Genomic DNA, 21,154 nt, shown 5'->3' on the forward strand with positions numbered 1-21,154 from the left:
ATATATACGCCTATTTAACCCATTATTAGCGATAATTTCAAATGTCTTTTTATACATACGAATAATTGTTTTATTAGCCCAGTTTATAAACCCAAAAGAATGGTGCTTTATCCTGTAGGACACACGTGACGCGGAAGAACCTGCCTTATTGCTGTTCGATATTTAATCGAGTTTTACCTTCCGGAAAAATCTGGGACAACTTACACATTCAAAGGAACTACGCAATGTCTGCGAGCATCTATAGGCGTCCATTAAGTCACAGACCTAACCTTTAAAGTTGTGGAGTTGTTCTTGGCCAGAAGAATAATTCAGAGCTTTCCTCGATACTACACATATAAGTTAGATAGAAAAAAAAAACAAGTTGTGCAAAATATGTTCACACTTCAATGATGTCAGATGTTGCCGAGATATCGTATTCTGCCACTGCCGTAGATCAAATGTCATAACCTATCCGAAATAGCATCGTTCGAGTTATTACAGCCTGACCCCGGCTATCAGAGCCAATACGTTGCATCGTAGAGTCGTAAACGTCTCCCGGAGCCTTTTGCCAGATTCGAATGAAAGTGGGAGCACTTCCAGATGGTTTCCAACGTATAGAAGCATCCTTCAAGCTTCACTTCGCCGCTGAAGTGCTACAACTAGAAGAGTCATTTTCGCATACGATACCAATATCTACGACTAATCGAACGAGATCCTCCCTTCTTGGGACGTTCTGAATCGAACCGGGTAAAATCTAAAGAACAACATCAATTATTATGAGTCTGTGTTATTAATATATTTTTGTATTCCTACTAACCTATTAGTTTATGTTTGCGTCGAGTACCCAGAGCGCTCAAAAAGTGAAGTGTCCTTAATTACATTTGGACATGTTGCTGACTTAATAATATATATATACGTATATATAAGTCTGTTAGAACTGAATTCGGTAGACTTTGAAATTGAAGTTTTTTTAACCGTGCTCCGCTAGTGGCCGAAATTTCGCCCGTAAGAACTCTAATTTTCTAGAAACGTGTCAAGAAAGAACGACTGAATTTATTCGCGGGGAAATTATAAATAGGAAAAGCATCTCTTAGTTTCAACACTTTCAAGGGATCAAATTTTTATTCCTCAAAGGCCACAGCACTGCGTAGAATTCTTGAATACTGGTAAAGATATTACGCAAAGAGGTCTTAAGTGAAAGCGTCTTAAGAACGGAGATCGGAGGGTTGAGGAAAACGTATTGCTGCAACTGAGGAGGCTTTTTGTGAAAGCAGAGCTTAGAGTCTGGAGCTTTGCAAATTAAATTTGGTATTTTACGTGTAACGTGTTAAAATAATAAATACGTAGTGTGTAAAATACAGAAATTGAGTAAAAAATGTGTCCTCCGTGAAGTGATCCCGGGCCAGTTGAAGGTCCGTGTGGTACATTTCCCGTGAAATTTAAGTAGTTTAAATTGACAAAAAAACTTGTTCAAAGCATACAGTCGCGCAAGACGAGCCATAGTTCCATCTTTACCACCAATCGAAGAAAGATCAGGAGAAAAAATGGTGTCTCTCAGAACAGATTTCTATTCAGAGCGACGTCATTTTCTTCAACGACAAAATTCGCAGCAACTAAAAATTGAGTTTGAGTAAGTTTGAACATAGTGTGATGGTAGTACTTGCACTGGACATTAGGGGCATCCGCTACGATACTTCGCCTAAAATGAAGCAAGTTCCCTAAGGCACTCAAAGAACATTAGCATAACGATCGAAAATACTAGTTACTTGATAATAATACCAGGCCCATCATCATACTTCAGTGACATAAAAAAAATCATTCAATTAACTTGGCGGCCTGAATTAATGTGGACCGCGGCAATACTCGCCAGGAGCTGCTAAGCAAAAAAGGACTGATGGCTACCTCAGTACTTCAATATTCATTGGCCTTGAATTTCGGCAAAATTAAAAGTAAGGGAAGCAATAATTCCATATGCCAGCTAAATGCTGACGTTTAAATAAGCAATAAGGAATGGCGATCTATGTTTACATCCTTCGAATTAATCTTTTCTAAGGCTGTCGCTCCACGGCGAGTGATAATTCCCCACAAAAACTTTTTCGAGTGTTTTTTTGCAGCAATTTTCATCTGGTAAATAATCATTACTGCATCGAAGCTGCATCAAGCAGATTATAACTTGACAGACTTGGACTAACTTTGCATGCATCAACGTGAACTTTTAGAACGTATGTTTTGTATAAACAACCGAGTCGCTATCAAGTACGAATTATAGCGGCCCAGCTTTGTTGTTCCCACTAGGATTCTTATTATTTTATTGTCTTTATTAAACATCATATTAAATCGTAGGTATCGAATTGCTCGATTGTGGTAAATTAGAAAAAAAAGTAGGTTCTACTCCAGAATTGCATAAAATGATATAAAAAATTGCGCATAGATAGTATGCTGTTTCGTACTTTACGGCAGATACGTTTCTACAGTAACGTAGAATACCTTGTCTAAGGCCCTACCTAAGGGCTATATACTTACCTTACTCAACAAAAGGTTGACGCAGTCAGTATGGCCTTCCCAGATTGCCGCTAATACAGGAGTGATTCCGTATTGATCTTCAGCCTGCAAAGAAAAATGCGATGGGCTGGTTACATGCGCGTAAAGTACGAGTGTTTTCATTGAAACCATAAACTTATAATACGTTGAATGCTGAACTATGAGTAGAATAGATAGTGTAGACGAAGGTGATGACTATCAAGGACTATTTTGTATAATTAGAAAAAAATACGCACAATAACAATAAGAGAGTAAGAGAAGTTCGTACGAACGTACGTAAAGGTTGTATGGCCACGAGGCCCCCGCAGCAATGTTTTAAAGCGAATTAGGAGCCAAAACTTATGCGAGGCTCGAAGCCGAGGGCCAAAAAATATACTTATATAAGCTTTTTCCCTCAACCGTCAACTAATCCTTCTTCGTTGAACGTAATTGTATAGGCCTGATGACGTACTTCTGGCATTCATGGAACACTACCCTATGGTTGCCTGTTTGGCGGTTATTTTAACGCCGGCAACAACTGCACAAATTACATCGATCTATCGAATGCTACCGACTCCTGCCCCTGCTATAAAAAAAACTAGAAAAACTAATTCAACCAAGAATGGACTCTAAATGGTCTGGTGATTAAAAATGTGCCCAAACAATTTTAGCTATTAGCAAAAATCCTTCTTTCTCGCTTCGTGTAAAAAACCGTTTCTGTTATTCATTTAGTTCAGCGGTAAAATAGAACAAAGGAGTGGTTATGGCTGACGCCTCTACAGATATTTGCTGTCGGAATACGCTTTTTCGTCTGCTTTAACGAAGTCCTTCCGCTTCGACGAGACAGACGAGTGACGCTAGAGAGCCGAACGAATGTTATGGGGCTCCTCCTGACAAAGGATTTTTTTCGAGCTCACGATGTCGCATAGACTCATCCATACATACACGCACACACACCCACACTCCTCAGCACTCATGCACAAATACACACGCCACTCATATACATACATATATAGACACGTACATATATACATGTATCTGTACGTGTATATGTGTATGTATGTATATATACATATATATATCACAGGAATACTATCGCATTCTACAGTAAAAACGTTGCTAAATGACGAAATGCCTCCCGAAACGTTACGTACTTCATAGCCCTATAATGGTGATGCTGCTGCTACTGTCAGACGAAAAGTTTTTCGTTTTCTTTCGCCTGTCTGCTCCAGAACCCATGGCGCATAGATGCCGAGCTTACCATCGGAGTTTACGCTACGGGTCCTTTGCTGCCTGTTTTCCGTTTCTCTGAACGGAACACGCTAACAGCCGTTTCTGTAACGGATATGAGGCTATGTTCCAGTTCACTGACGACCGTACGAGTCCTTGTAAACGAGCTACGACTTCTTGTCACCGATAGAGCATAACGCCTGCGCTTATTTGACTGTCTAGTCAGAGGGGGAAAGCCAAACTAATGAAAACATGCTGGTAGCGGGAGGGGTGCGTTTGTTTGCGTAGGTGTAATGTCTGTCTGCTTGTCTGTCCTAATGGAACTAGGTGGCATTTTTAATAGCTAATGTTCACAATAACACTCTTGACCGTTGCATTGACCTGCTTTTTTGCTGCTGAAGCGGTTCCACCGATTTCTAAGCAACTTTACAAGATCAGCATGCATTTCCATCGCTCTGGGACCGCTTTGAATCATTGCACAGATCGCTGCTGGTATTGTGGTAAACCAGTAACCATCGGAGTATGTGTGTGTTAGGGGAAGGCAAAGTAAAGGATCCATTGTTCGTGAGCAGAAAAGAAACAACACTCTAATTACAAAGAAGCATATATTTGTCGTCCATGGGACGTTCACGGCTCCACAGTTTGTTATTTTTTTTTTCCATTTCGCTGGCATCGAATTGAATTCGTCGAACTACGCGAGCGCACACAAATGCACCATTAACACGTTTTGCAAAAACCATCTGGCTCCGCGCCAGTTCTGCCACATCGATGGTCGACCAACGGACAACTATAGAGCGTACCTGCAGCGATTATTAACCCGCAACGAAAAACAACATCGAAAAAAAAAAAAAAGAAGAAACACTAGAGCAATATAGCAACAATGTAAAAATAATAACCTTACTGGTTTACCTTCGTTTATTGGATAAGGTTTACGAATTGGGCTAGCAGCGCCAGTGGTCACTCGCAGTGTTTTTATATTGCTCGTCGCAGCTGTAACCAGTGATGTGTGAGTCCGCATCCGTGATTGTGTCTGCCTATACGTGTGTGTAGAGAAGTGTAACCGAAAAAGAACGTCATAGAAGTTGAAGTCTGCCCCAGGCGTAAACACCCAATGCTAGATAAACAATACAAATGATCGAGGATAGCTAGCACACACACACAGACACACATGTGTGTATAGCACTATTTTATGGGGATCCAAACGAACATAACATAGTCTAGTAACAGTAGTAGCATATGCTAACATAACGTATCATCAAAAAATAACTGTATGAAACACAGAACAAAGTAAAAAACTATCTGGAAAGAAGGTGCCATCGTGATGACCAGATGTAAGCAAACCTGTATGAATTAGTATATCTAGGTGTAACACATATTGAAGTTGAGGCGAAATTGCTGGCTAAGTAGGGGGCGAACTCGTTCTCAATTAAGAGCAGGCTGCGACTAAAGTAGAGGCAGCGTAAAAGGGCGGCATAAACTGCCCCAGCAACAATAAGAGGAAAGTAGCGGTGTACTGTGAAAATGTGTGTTATTTCGGAAGTCGCTATTGCAAAAGTTATCACTGCCGTGAGGAACAGTCACGTATTGAACTTCGAGCTAAGGAGAGGACATTAGCCCTGTAAACCTCATTCAGATGACTATTGACATTGGACAAACATTAATAGAAATATAATAAAGTGAACAAACAGCAACTGCTTTTCGGCCGCGAATTAGATGTATGCTTATCGTGTATAGTTTTTCGACGTCGGTGTATCAACAGCTGATCTAGTAATAGCTAGAGTTCCCTTGATGAATATGTAACGTGCTATTTTTTGTCGTACAACACAGGCTAAATATCGTGCGCGTCTCGTAAAGTCGCACGAGATCAAAAACTCGATGAATCTGATGATGAGGAACATTGAACAGACTTGTGACAATAATTAATCTTATCTCACAACGGTCTAAAACATTCCTAAAAATATATGAGACAATTTAACGGGAAGTGGCAAATTCATCTCTGGCCGTAAGAGAAAGAGAGCTGGGTAGGCACACGCCATGACAAGCTTCCGCAGTCTGGATTGCAAAACGCAATAAAAATTACCCAAACGAACACTTTTTACAGGGGAGTTACACGGGTGCGACATACACAAGTAACTAAAATTATCTGTAATTGACGTTTTGACAGGCTTTAAAAATAATAGCCTTAGGTAAATTCATTTCGTTTTCAGGAATTAGGAATGCCTCTCGTTTCTATAGGGAATGTTTTAACAGTATTGAAGGACGAAAACCCAGATCCCTTAAAAACAGTCGGATCGCCTCATTCTTATTAATCCTTTGAAATGGTCGAAGGCTGATTGATGTTTCAAGAAGTCATTTGGTTTCTTGAATATTGAATATAATAACACATATTTAGTGTGCTGACCCTGACTGGGGACTGTTTTTTTTTCTTTTTGTATAGTGTTGATTTTCTATTTCAATTTCTTTCTCGCCATTCATTACGTTGGCTGAGATTTATGGGATATCGTTTAAAGCGCAGACCCAACGAACCTGTTAAACTGAATATTAATTGTTTTGCATGCAAGAACAACATTCATTCATTTAGACACAAATCGCCGAGCTGTCAGACTATCAAATACTACATAAGTGTATGTTGAAGCGCGTACTTCGCATTTATACCGAAGTTTGATACAGTCTATTCATAAAAAGCTAAGCCAAACTTGTGTGGGCTGCAAAGCCCAATGGGACCCCCTACACTTGCTGGCTTTTTCTTTACGCTCTACTGTCGTCTGCTTTGGCGGACTAATGGTTAATTTGGCTTATTCCACAAAACACCAATTTCATCACTGCAAATTTGTAATGATCGAAGGCTACCGTGTTGTGAATTGTACCATTGTAAATACGTGATCTATACAATGACTTGTGAACTCATCCGAATATAACTGAGCATTTTTGTTGTCCTTCGCACCTGCTGCCTTATATCGCTGTACCTTTGCGAGTTTATGCTATATGTGAATACTTAAGGGAAGAGGTCCTAGTTTACGTAATTCGTTCGACTCCGACATTCTCGTACACAGATACAAACACGTTACCTCATTGCTATCTAGAAAATGTTCTGACCCAACCGCGCGAAGGAACGAGACAATACACATAGAACTATATGTAATCATTTTTAAAGCAGGGGGTAGTCCCTACCGAAAAAAAGGCACCTCACTGCACCGGGAGACCCCTTAAATCCTTTTAAATTGATCGAATATGAATCGAAATAATCACTAACGCGAGGGATACTACGCAAATCGATTCGAACACACAGAAACCTGACTTATTCGCAAACGAATATATATATATATATATATATGGCGAACCAGGAACGATTCGGTTTGTACATATATTTACATGACGCGGTCGCCCAGTGCGATAACGATAGCAATAGTATGCCAAGTGTTTACCGGAATTTTGAAGGTGGCTATATCGTGAAATATCGCGTTAGCGATCTAGCTAACACAAGTACATTTGTTTTAGTCGATTAACTATCCGACAGGAATAGGTCTAATTCTAGACTTTCACCTGACAACAAGTTCAACAAGAATATATTTTAGATAGAATATTATTTCAAATAAATGGTTTGAATAGGCACACTGTCTTACATTGACGTCTGCTCCTTTAAGCAGGAGGTACCGGGCGACCTCGACCTGTCCGAAGTCCGCAGCGTGATGAAGCGGAGGTCTGCCATCGTCTAAGCGACGATTTACGTCAACGCCCTGAAGTCAGAAAAACAAAATACTGAAACAGACGACGAAGTATTGAAGGCTAGGTAAAATTAAATACAGTTTCATAGATAATTAAATTCTATCCGTGAAAGAATTATGCATATTTATTGAACCACACAAATAAGGACAAGATACCCACTTCTCGAGCATCGAGTAAATGTCTTTACATGGCTAATTTCTGAAGACATTTTGTCATTTCGATATGTTAGTGCCAGTATCTATGGCTCGTCATTACTTGAGGGTTTCATATGAGCACAATGGCTGTCTCAAAGGGTTTCATTAAGCACGGGGAGTGGAACTTCGTGTTCTCTCAAAACACTTACAAACGCGCTTAAAAAAGCTTTACACATTTTGATATCTTTGTAAAACGAATCCTACAAATTAGAATGCGACATTAGATTGAAAACACTTTTTATTACTCATTTAGTTAATAATTTCCTAGTTTCTTGCTTACTTCAAAAATGGATTCGGCTGATTTTGTTTTTTTTTAGTAAACATTGTCTAACACATATTTTGTGAATCGGTCGGTCTTCGATGTCCATACATAAAGCCCACTTATAATATAATATATAAGTAATATCGTGATCATTTGTAGAGCGGAAGCTGATAGTGACTTTTCTTTCCGGACGTCATCTGAGGCCGTCCAGCATTTCTTTACCATATTTTTGATAATTAATTTTTATCTACAACGTAGTAAATAAAGGTACAAGTTTTTTTTTTCGTATTTCATTGCTATCAGGGAGCAAGAATAGTTTACAAATTATCTATGATTTCTATGAGAAAATATTCGCCATGTTGAGACAATTTTGTATGCTATGTACAACATTATCATATATAATCTTATAATATCCTCTGTTACTGTATAATATACATGAACCTAATCAGATGTACACTAGAGTATATTTAAACACGCGGGCATATTTGAAATATAAATGGTGATCTTTGTAATGGTTTAGTGTAATAGTTTTCATATGAAATTATTGTTTGTTTCAAATATATCACAGACGATGAACGAAGCGGCCCATGCTATTTTCGCACGTTTTATCACGTAGATAGATGTTTTTTTTGCCGATGTTTATTAATATCTCGACAAGAGCAGGAATAGGAAGCCTCTGCTTCCTCATTCGCCCGAACGTTTTACGCTCGACGCGTCGTGCAGTTACGAACGTATCTATTTTAACGCCAAATAGCGTGGATGTTTACTGACTGATTCGATTACCATTAGCAAAACCGTGATTAAAATTTGTGTACTAATTTTATATAGAAGATCGCCCTTTGTTTTTGGCGTAGCTTGTGCTGAGGAGGTTCTTGCGGACTGAAGAGTTCAACAGTCCGACATCAGTAGTTGTTGTTTCGTCTTCCCTTTGCTACCTATTTAGTTCTATCCCGGAGATTTTTATTGAAGGACGTCTATCGCGATGTCATCATTAATCTTCTACTACGATGAGTGTCCATTCTAACGATGATTTCGTGGGACAGCGGTTATCCACCAACGTTTGCAATTACAGAAATCTTTGTTAGGTGTTGCGAAGAACGCGTTGTGCAAAATCATAGTTATATTTTGGAGTGATTTCTATGAACATTTACTTTATTGTCTGTTTGCAATGTGGCCTCATTTTTCTATCACTACGTCGCGAGCATTAGCATATCCGTTAAGATCATAAATTTTATAGTATGATTTTTTTAATTAGTTGTGTATACGAATATAGACCGATAATTATTACTTTTCATACGCAGGTGTTTTTACATGGCTCAGTTCATTCGTGTTCCAGTAGACACTTTCGTAGTTCAGGGCCGTCTAGATGATATTGGAGCACTATTCTTATCCATACTTGCCCGGAAATAATCCTGCATCAGGACCATGATATGATATAACGAGAACTGAGCAAACTTATCTGCAAATCCCTATACGCAGACAGTCACAAACAACAGTCTGCTTCGCAATTTTTTTCACCTCTAGCTAAAAAGGGCTCTAAAACGCTCCGTTTTTTATTTCGTCTTCTTGCTTCATGCTTGGCCACCACATTCGGGGGTTTATTTTGCCTTCCAGTTTTTCCTTTTGACCTTCCCCAAGATCAAAGGCGACACACTGTTCCATTTACTTCCTTCTATAATACCCCAATTGGTATAAACAACACTGTACGGGGGGTACGAGTGGACAAAAGCTACTACGGTCAACCAGACTGACTTGTTCACTGCCGCGTTCAGATGGGAGACGCTGGGCAAAAGCCTCAACCCTGAGAAAGGGTTTGCCTGGCGAATAGCCCGGGGCAAGTCAAAAGTATAGGTTTAAAAACCGAAAGCTAACGGGGCCGTATAGCGAGAGACACGTAGTTACAAATACACTTTCATTGGAGGCTTGACAGTCCGCTGCTTTGTTCCACGCCACGCCGTAAACCGGCTGGCCATCACATGGACCTCACAGACGAACGTGTACACATCTTTTACCGAAATCCTTTCTTAGCCTTAGAAGCGTACAATGTTAGCGTCCGTTTGAGGCAAAGATCTGGAGCTTAAAGCTTGACCTAGCTAAGCCAAATCCAGGTTCTCTATCTGCCCCAAAAGGGGGCAAGCCCCAGTTAACTCGGCAAAACCTGAAGGTAAGATTGGACAAAAGAATGTGATCGGAATCGATGACGATAACCGGTCAAATGAAGGTTCATTGGCGCTTCCAGTTTAGCCATGCGAGGTTTTTGAGGTAAATTGGTTGGTTGAAACTAGTCTTTCTGTAAGGCAAATTTACAAGTGCCGAAACAGCTCCACCGCCATCGCAGCCGCTGCTGTCATCAGAGCGCTTGTTTCCGCCGGTTCTATCTTGGGCAAAGCCAATGGCGTGACGACAACGAATATCGTTACTACTTGACTTCGCTTGCGTTTCGTTGGCTGGGACGCAGTGCTGGCCTACCGGACTAAGTCTGATAGGACGGGCGGGTCAGACTGAGTGCACCATTTACTTGATTCTGACTTTGGTGGTGTCTACCGAAAGATCAGGCACTAAAGAACACTGAAAAGACGCTCGTTTTGCTACCGGCCATGGCAAAAATCTGTCGGTATAGCAATTCGTTCAAACTGGTAGCCGTCTATATGTAGACGTATGTAGACGTCTAAATCTGTTATTTGAGAGTTCGTGGGTAAAAAAAAAACTTCACATGGTCATGCTGTTAGCTTGTATTGAGACTTGCTTCTCGGACCTGGCTAACTGACTGCCAGACGTATACATAATTGATGTTAATCTAAGATTAATTAAATTAACTTAATTGACAACGTCAAGCCCTATTTAATAGTTTTATTAGGCAAAGCGATAGAGATTTGAGCGGTAACTAAAAATACGGCAATATGAACACAGCCATCGTTGCATGGGCAACTAATTGAAATCTTCCTTAAACCATATTCCTGGCAAGCTCAGACAGGGTGGCCGTTTCAATCAAGTACACAACTACACCGATTACGTATTTTTAAAGCAGAGTTATGTTTTACTTGATGCCTAGATGAAGTTCGAGGTTGATGGAGTGATCTAGTTCGATGAAGAGTTCCGAACTATCGTTAACGACAGTTGCGGACATGAACCTCAAAACATTGATTTTGGAGTTTTGACAAGAACAAGCTAAGATTTCTAATACAGTTGACTTAAGCTAGGCCTCCAAGAGAAAGAAAAAAATATGCCCATTTAGAAAGTCTAAGACGACTATCTCCTGAAACGTTATAAGGAATCTGGTTGACCCGTTCGAAACTACGGATTACGAAAATCAATCGTTCGACTTATAAGCTCAGAGAAATTTAGTCCATCACGAAACTGGCGAGCCATTTTGAAAACTTCACTCAATGTTTTCAACGTATTTCAGTGGCAACGAGGTTCACAGAAGAAAATGCGGCAAGATACTTTAGTCGTCGAAACGCCTGGTAACACAAGCGCATTTAGATCTCATCATATCGGAGTTAACTTCATTTTTCTCCTTCGCCACAAGCTGGTAAAGAGAACTTGTTTAGCATAGTAATTTTTCGTCAAATTGGTAGTACGGTAATACTACCAAGTTCAATTCTTAACTAATCAGAAAATCCGCTCGTTGTCTTTCAGTGTTTAGGAATTATAATACATACCGATATCGCTTCTGACAAGGTTACAATCGAATTGTTCAAACAGCACGCGAGACACAACACTTAGTGCCGTTAGCAACAGTATAGGACAAACCGTGACTGTCAAGGTAACAATTAGCAGACTTAATTTTTTCCCGCTATAAACCTATTTATTTCTACCTTGTTATACGAAAAAAAAGCAAGTTTTCTCATCAAATTAATAGCCCTTAACACAAGTCAGTGATCCATATGGGCCAGAGTGAAATGGGGCTACAAGGATTAGCATTATTTAAAACTAATATGAACCAAAATGTTATCGATTGCTAATTACACAAAAAAAAAAGAAAATTAAATTGCTTTTGAGTGGAAGTCACCGTAATAGTCCCATATAAATTGCATGATAAACTAAGCTATCATATGTTTGGGCTTATGCGTATTTGCCTGCAAAGTTACTTTGAAAGAAATTCTGTAGGCCACCGTAAAAATGAAACGCTAAACCCGATACTATTCCAAAATTCAATTCTCTAGATTAGTTTTTGAATTGTAAGTTTAATATGATCACCTAAGATGCTCAATTTGGTAAGGGTTTAAATTCAAACTTCTACGTACTTCACGCTTGTTGCTTTAGGTTAGCTTGAGTCGCCCAAATATTGGGCCTTACTAAACAGCGCACTAATGCCGTTTTCATAGCGCAGCGCCAACACCGTATAATATCGACGGCACATGTGTTTCATTCCTAAATGTATCATATTCTTCAATTTATAGTACTCCTAAATGACTTGCGCACTGTGTTTTCTTGGCTGGAAACGCGTGCATTTATCGACCATTCAAAATAGTCCACTCCGATACTTTTTATCGTCGTTGCTTGTACAGAAGCGATCGATCGAGATCCCAGTTCTGACCTTGTTTTATAGAAAACGTTGTAGTGATTGGTTGCTAGCGGATTCAAAATTTCAAAAATGCAGCGTACGTGCCGTATAGAGACAAGATATAACCCAGGACCGTGCAAGAAGCAGCACTTATTATGGGTGAAGTCCCTTCCGTTAGAGACGCAGCTTGTGAAGACCACGTTGCATTGATAGTCCAAGTCTGCGAAAAAAGCTGCAGCTATTGTATTCGGAACAAGATTGCTACGCGCGTCAGGGGGCTACGTTAGCAGGCTTGATCAATCCGCAGGGTTCGTGCAAGATTTTATCATGCTTGAAACATGGCCAGTTGGGTATGATTTTGACCACAGGCAAAAGGGATAATTGGCGTCGTGGCCAAAATGCAAAATACTTGCTTATCTCAACGAAGCAGCAACATAGAAGTATGTCCTTCGCACGCGCAATAACAAAAAAAAGCGGTCCATGTCTTTCCCGAGAATCCCCATACTGTAATAAAGTTACGCAATGTGCTTTTTTCAAATAACTTTACTTTGGATGAGACGTTTCTTTTCTAACAGCAATAGCTTCTCTAAAAGCGACTCTCTAATGAAATTAGTTATTTAAATGACATCAAGAAGAGGGCATCCTTATGCAGATGCTCGCCTTCACGTCCGCAATTGGAAACAGAGTTCTCCCGTATTTTGTGTTTTCTACGGTGCACTTCAAAAAAACATGCCTATGGATATGCTTGTTGAAAGCCAAGGCTTCACAGACCTGTCCGGAAAAATCGCGATGAAGTATTTAAAGACTGTCTTAATCCCTTCGCTACGACCATGTGCCGTTTCCTAGGGAAGCCATGTTTGCTAATCATAGATAATTAAAGGGCTTACACGGGCCGAAGTGCAATCACGTTTACGCCGTCATATTTGTCCTACATTGCTCGAACAAGCTCTAATTTTTTTTCTTGAGGCAGTTTTTGGACCATTCGAAGCTCGACTTCGTACAACTGAACAAAACTTCCTGGCTACTTACGGTGGATGGATCACAATCTATGGCATCGCCAGATTGTTGCAAAATGCATACGGGGAGATCATTTATGATGGTAAATACCCTTAAAAGGTTTCAAAGGACACATATTTTTGAGCTGAACAAAAACATTCACAGAAGTTGATCTTCTTCCTCTAATGGTACAAACTGAGTGTTATTCATAAACAAAATAACCGTTCTTCCTTGGAAATTATGGATTCGTTGCCGGCAGCTTCGTTGGCGACTGCCACCACTGGAAAGGGCAAAAAGCAAAATCCGTACATCACTCGTTATTTTCACAAGACGGCAACAGTAGCTCAGTCATTGAAAATATGGGCTCGTTTTTTTTCAGTTGTATGATGTCCAAATAAGTATGCTGCAGATCTGTAAACTAATATCTGTTTTCTTTTCAAAAACGATAAAATATTCAGCGAATGCTCTACTATTATTATAAAAGAGGTATTTGAGCGCTCCAATCGCTCTAATTAGCTTCTTTGCACAAAATCATTTGTAATCTATACAGCTTCATCTCAGGCCCAACATAGCCTTATGAGGAGAAGCTCTATAAGCCAATGATTTATTGTTCACTAAGCTAGCGCCACGTGTCAGATGAGTGAGATAGTAAGATAATTGTTTTTTTTTTTTTGTCGTGGCAGCTGTTTTTTTCAGGGGCAGCCGTTAGTAAATTTTGGCCGATATATCCCCGTTATCCATATATATACTAGTTGTCTTCGATAGTTTATACCGTTAATGTCGCCCACGTGCATACTAAACCGTAATGAATGAATTTTCCTTTGGCCCTTTAGTCTTCGATCACTGTAATTAACGAATTAAGTTATATATGACATTATTTTTCTAATGCCGCCATCACCAATACTGAATGAGCTTGTTATGTAGACATCTGGTTGATATAGGTTTATAAGGTTAACTATGTCGAGGAGAGCGCACACGAATTTGATTGTTGTGACCTTGTAATTTAGTCTGTCACTATTTCCCGCATCCCAGTCGACTTCTGTGACATCTAAACAGCAGCAGCAGCAGCAGCAACAGGACGCCACCCTCCTTGCCGCCGTCACTGCTGATCTTGAGACCAGCAGGCCTCTTCGGCGGACGTTTCTCTTTTTGTAGACATGGGGCAATCGAGCGGAAACTCGCCGCTCCAACGGCCACCAACACGCTTTCTGTTACTGATGGGTAGCCCACTCCTCATGCTGATGCTAGGTTAGGCGTTGACCAACCACAGCAAAGTGACGCTACAAAATATACGGCCGATTGGCAGGTGTCACGGCTGAAAGCCCAGACTTGAACGTCGAGCCCACATCTTACATCGACAATGTACTCAATCGTATGTACGAACGAAATAACCGAACATACCCAACCTCAAATGACAGCGTCGTAGGTCGAAAGGTTGTGGGGTCAGAACCATCGACTAGCCCCAGCGGTCACTAACAGTTACAGGCGAATGTTGTCTGGTAGCTGAGTTTTGCTGAACAGTGGCAAAACCAATTTCGAGCACTAACGAAACTAGAGACAAGCCTGTCTTGGGAGAAGAAGCCTCGATCTAAATACTATGCTTCGAAAGTATGTTATGATATACTGTATAAGCTCGATGTATGTACACTATACGCCGAGCAATCTATTTATAATAATAAAATGTATTTATTTATTTACTTTATTTATATTTAAAATATTTATAAAAATAAAATAGTATATTTATGCCTGACGCTGTTTCTGATAATTATAAAGTTAAATTAAAACATTTTCGTGCTTCAGAGCTTAAGTGAATCAAACAGTCGTAAGAATTTTCGCATGCGAAGGAAGCTTGCAAGCGATTGTAGTAATGAAATGTCGTTCTGACAATTTCTCCAACCGGCATTTTCAACTGCTGGAGCAGCAACAGTTTCTCCGGGTATTCAACATCTTTTTAGGTCTCAATCTCTCATTTAGCCATTTAGGTCGTTCTGTATCCTGCGAGAAACTAGATACGTCACACTGCTTCTATATAAGCCTGTACGGGCGAAAACTGTAATTAACGGCTCAAGTCCTAATTTTGTAAGCGGCCTAAAACAACAACAACAGCAGCACAAAAACGGAACAGGAAGCCTATTTTCCCGCTGGAGATAAAGGGAAAAAGACTCGTAGCTGTGACCTTCTCCGCCTTACTTCTGAGATTTTCGTTTGTTCATCTTGTTTACACAGGGTTGTGGTAGCTTTCTGTCCAACAGTCTTAACCATAGACATAAAAAACAACGACAACAACAGCCGGAATAACAGCGTCATTTCCAGCTGGAAAAGATGGGCTTTTCCGAGCGGGTTTTTTTTTGTTTATGTCGAAGTCAGCCTGCGTTCTTCTTACGCAATGGCGAAACGGATGAAACAGCCAATCGCTCTTCGATAGTACTCCTCTTTGTGTTTAACTGTGTAGTTTATTTGTCGCATAATCGGTGATGACTCTAGATAGATCCCGCACGACCCAATCGTTTTTTTTCAACATATATCTCAAAATAATTTTCAACATTTGTCTCATAATTTTCTTGGTTTAGTGTACCCTCAAGGCGAAATACATTCATTCTGGGTTGAGCGCTTCATTTCAAACTAATGTATATTATCGACTAATGATGATAACGACCCATTCGTACTTTGCTTAGATTTTCCGATCATTTTATGTTTAGGAACAGGCACGTTATCCACGCGTTCGTGAGAACTGGTGCATTGGTCGATTAAACATGTCACGTTTGTTTATACTCTGGGGCATTTTAGCGAATATAATTCGATACGCAGTTGTTCATTAGGATCCCGTGTATGACAACAGCACACAAATGTGTCTCGGATACCTGCCATTACAAGTAAAGCGTTGTGTTTATGTCGTCTGATCTACGCTGGCGACAGGTACGGCTTTCACGTCTACCGCCGCTATTTCTGGAAACGATTGCTTCAAACATTACCCACTACTAAGTCAACACAGGACATATTAAGATCACATCTTCTCGGGATCCAGCTAGTGGCCATTTTTATCGCTCATTTCTTTAGATGTCTGCATGTGCCTGCAGACCGAAGTTAAATACGCTGATTCATTTTTCGAGTACAGAAACAATTGGCAATTCATAGAGCTTTGACTGCGATCACCTGAAAACGGAACATGGAGACAAGTGTACGGTCCAGAGAATGCTCGAATTTCTTCGTAATTGCAAATCACTATAGCCTATGTAGGCGAAATTATTGAGAATGGTAGGCGCAGATCGACTACATAACATTGTATTCGAGCCAGTCTAGCCACAGAATGTTCGTCTAATACAGCGTCCTGTTCTGCTGTTTCTGTGAATACGTCTGATACTATGTCCCCGGCAACGTTGTTGCTTAGCAAACTCAGGTTAACGTAAGGTGATCTAGGTTTAAAATGAAGCCTTGATGCATTTCGCTGCATGTATAGTATCTGTTACATAGGTTGCGTCTGGATGGTAGGTGGGCAAGAGGAGTTTGTATAGGAAAGCGGAGCTCTGTGGCGACCAGCATAAAGTCGGTGATCCGGTGATCTGAGGGTTCTTACGGCTTCAATACTGAGTGTTTTCGATAAAAGTACAATCGGTGAACTGAACCGTTCTGTTCATCGATGAGCTTTGGTTTGTGTACGAAAAAAACCACTGTAACAGTCGAATCGCCTATTCAAAAATGGCTTTCCGCTAACTCTTTTATGAGACAAACTGTGTGTTTACATGACCAACGTAAATGGATGTGTCAGGCTTGTCGGTTTTTCCTACTCGTAAGGCTACCCATTACGTATAATGAATGTATAAATTAGTTGACCAGCTTGATTTGAAGTACGTGTACAAATTGATTTACTAATAGTCTATAGACGGACTTTATGCAAGTTTCTTCCTGCTTGGCTTCCCTATATTCATTATGTCGTTCCGACGCGTAGAATATTAAGTTGACCAATATCTCATCTTTCTGAACGGTACATCGTGCAATTTACTTGACAGTACCGTGCGTTTAGCTTGAGATATAGTAATAAGCAGATCCGGAAGAAATTTAGCGAAAACGAACAAATAAAAGAACACTGTCAAAATTGAATAGCACCTACCTTGCCTGGCCAATAAGCCCCATTTTTTTTTTTTACTGATATCTCTAACTTTGTAACGCGTATGATTATAATGTCAGAACTATATAAATAGGAAAAAAAACCGCTTTTTTCTATAACATGTTGTATTGAATAATCAGTATCCGTTTATAGTCAACCCTTTCAGTTTTTTCATCGAGCATTAACGTTAGTCCTGATAATCACGTTCGTAATAATAACAATAATCAATTACAAGAGCTGAGTAAAAGCTGCGTAATTATGGCCCCGTCCCAGCTTTCTCACCGATCTTCCAGCCGCTGCAATAAATGCCCATTACTGGAAATTTCCATCAAATAACACGTCGTGCTGTCCCTGTTAACATGTGTCGGTTTTTTTAATGTTTGTTAAATGCGGGTCGACCGATGTTTGTACGAGCGGTGATATCGCTGAGTTATCGGCGACTTTATAGATTTGTCTCATCCGACTGGCAGCCTGATCTTGAAGCGTACGCTGTAGGTGACATACAGGGCCATCTATCTAGCTGAGTTTTGCCGTGTAATTTATGACAGGAATAAGAAGTCGTGCGCATTATACGACGGATGTAATCTCTCTATTTTATATCAGTTGTTAGTTTCTTTTTTTGCTCAGCCCGAGTTGGCCCTGCATAAAATATTTTGTTACAGTTAGAGGTCCACGTGACTGTACGACATACAAAAAAAAAACTGACCAAAAAAAGCTCACAAAACTCAAAAAAGTCGTTTATTAGTTGTTATAACGATATATAACGAGCGCAAATCAGTATCAAACAAAGGACTGCAGCTAATTCGAGCACTTAGGATGCTTGAGCAGTCGACGAATATCCGATATATACGATTTTTAACATTGTTTTTCAGTGTTTTTTTTTGTTTAGCGAATAACACATACATATATTAAGGCATAACGCATGACAGGTAATTGTAAGTCGATAGTACTGCAGACATGATATTCCACTTCCATAATAGTCAAAAAAGGATCTTTTACTATGGAGCGAAAGCTGGTTAAAAGAGATGACTACAAGCATGAATGGCTCTTGCCATTTACAACTAATACTATGTACTATAATAGTTTTAGACGAGGTGACACGATCGCTTCGCCCGTCAATTAAGTTTTTCGTAAGTTATCCATCCTGCTGTGTGGGTCACGAAACCTGTTTCCGCCTTTAGCAGAAGCCCTCCTCTTTCTCTGCCCAATCAACTAGTTTAACTAGTTGCACTTACGCGAGCCCTCTGTCATCACCACGAATACTAGTAGAGCAGGACGGCGCCTGAAGCGTCAGGAGAAACAGAAGCAATGGAAGCTGCGAGCAAAACAGTCATTCCAGTGGCGTTGACGTTAGCACATCGCTAGCGTCATTTGTTGGGTATAAAAATAAAGGGGATACGCGAGCGGGAACTAACCAGAGGGGACACCGAAGGTAATGCCCGCTCCATTGATTGAGACGACCGTTCCTGGTACTACCGCCGCTTTCTTCTGATGGTTTCGGTTTCGGTTATTCTAGGTAAAAAGCGTGGGCTCAAGAGGAGTTGCATGGGTACGAAATGTTCGACATTGGTTTGTATGACCCATTTCTAAAATAGCTCTCTTTGTCCTAACACTTTAAAAGCATCGACTAGAGGGACCATTAGGTCCACAACTCTCTCACAAGCAGTGCTGCATGCACTACTTGCAGGTAGCACGAAAAAAGGTAGACTTCTGCCAACGCCCAGCGTAGCGCAATACCCCGTGATCCACTGGAGGAGTCTATCCTTGCTCGCCATCCGACGGCGGTGTTAGTAGCAGCACCTCGAAAAGCATGGCGGAGCGAGTGGTGAGCGACGTAGCGAGCGCCACCCATGGATGCCGCAGCATCAGCCTGTTTAGCTGCACCGCCTAAGTAATTAACGCTAATTTATGAACTCATAGATGCCCGTTATCATGACGGCCGCTGCCACCACCATTACCGCCATTAGCGAGGCCACGCTACAGCAGCTGCTGTGGTTCCTTCAACACGCGCAATTTTTCGCTTTCGCAACGATCTCGGCACCCAAACTCGACCTAATTTTAACCAAGGTATGGCCCCCTCCCCGACCCCTACCGAAACGTGCTCCTTCACGGACAATAACATTGCTAGGTAAAAAAAGAAAGGCTCTTAGCGGCCGCGAAGATAATCTTAAGGGCAAGATAAGGTAAAGCAAGCCTCTGACATCATCGTTGCGAAGGCATGCAACAGCTTTGTCATCGCCTACTAGCTTGTCCTGAATGTTTTTTTGCTACTTTTTATTGTTCAGTACGATAGTGCTAAGACGGGACGAAGCAATAGGCCACTAACATTTGAGATGAACAGGTACAAGTAATGTGTGTTTGATTCGGTGGCCTTTTTTTGTCACCTATTTGAGAGGAACCGTAGGGGATATCAAGAAGTAGATGACCTAATATCGAACTAATAATTCTCATAGCATTCACTGTGGTCACCTACCGCACAGATGCAGAACGATTTAGTTACTACCCAGACGCTCCTTAGCGCTTTCCGTTTTGATTTCCATATCATTTTCTAGTCTCTCTTAGATGTAGTTGTACTGAAATTTTTCTACATTCTAGCAAAGTAAAGTAATTATAAAATGTTCCATTTACCTGCAATGGTAATAGAAGACAGTGGAGCATTATAGGATGATTTCGGTACCAGCCTAAATATCGCCACGTTTTAGGTCGCCTCACTAGGCATAGTACGTAAAAGTTATGTTTCAAATTACTCTTGTTCTGCAATGAAAAAAACTTCGCACAGAATATATATCTAGACGAAAAGAAAGTGATTTTTACAATATCTCTGATGATGATACCGGAATGAAAATTGAATATCTTCATTTGTGCGGTGGACGCTTCAGTGAACGCTCGTTAGATATTTCTCCCTAACGGAAACCATAATTCATAAATGACGCCTGTTGAGGCGTAATTGATTAATCACTGGCTGTAATAATCAATATGGTAATACATCGCTCCCGGTCGCACGACGGGATCGGGACGCCGAGCTTATGCATATGGTAATAGTCCGTTCCAGCGAAACATTAGTAGATCTACTTAGCCGCTGACAAAGGGTCAGACGATCAATCAGTCTCTGACTATTGCCTTTCATAATGTATCTGCTTTGGTCAGTGACAAAGGAGGCACCTGGATCATGTTCGATCGACAATATTTTGAAGTTTTCCCCTGATACAACAATAAGAAAATAGGCGCTAAACTTCCAAACTACGGAGGGTCGTTGTATGCAATGATTGTGACGATTATCGATTAACTCTATAGTCATTATATTTCTAACCAAGGTCAGTCGTTGTGTTTAATCCAAGGTGGGGTTATATTATCCTAGCCAGTGGCACCCGTCAGACACAGACTGATAATGTTCATAACACCGATCTAAAACGTCCTGCTTGTTAAGCTGTCCTAATTTATGAGTTCCTTTATATCTCGAAGTTCTTCTAGAAAACTAACTTTGATTTAGCATATATATATATATTTCATGCGTTCAATATACGTCGTACTTCCAGGCCAAAAAAGGAGGTTCAATGTATTTGGACGGTGAGCTAAGATCAGTTGCTGTCTAAAGTCTTCACTATAGAAGCTCTCACTGAGTTTATAAACGTGTT

General features: G+C 40.5%; 1 protein-coding gene across 2 annotated transcripts in view; it reads right to left on the minus strand.

Annotated features, from left to right (window-relative positions):
* Positions 1-21,154, minus strand: part of LOC111269970 (myotrophin homolog) — a 29,480-nt gene that overhangs the window by 4,876 nt on the left and 3,450 nt on the right. For both annotated transcript variants that reach the window (XM_022849932.2, XM_022849933.2), the window contains exons 3-4: positions 7,353-7,466; positions 2,503-2,586 (exon numbers count right to left, since the gene is read on the minus strand). In XM_022849932.2, the coding sequence (XP_022705667.1) occupies positions 2,503-2,586; positions 7,353-7,466 (198 nt within the window). The remainder of the gene's footprint in view (positions 1-2,502; positions 2,587-7,352; positions 7,467-21,154) is intronic.

Source organism: Varroa jacobsoni, unplaced genomic scaffold (genome assembly GCF_002532875.2).
Source record: "Varroa jacobsoni isolate VJ856 unplaced genomic scaffold, vjacob_1.0 scaffold_1428, whole genome shotgun sequence".
NCBI classification, from domain to species: domain Eukaryota; kingdom Metazoa; phylum Arthropoda; class Arachnida; order Mesostigmata; family Varroidae; genus Varroa; species Varroa jacobsoni.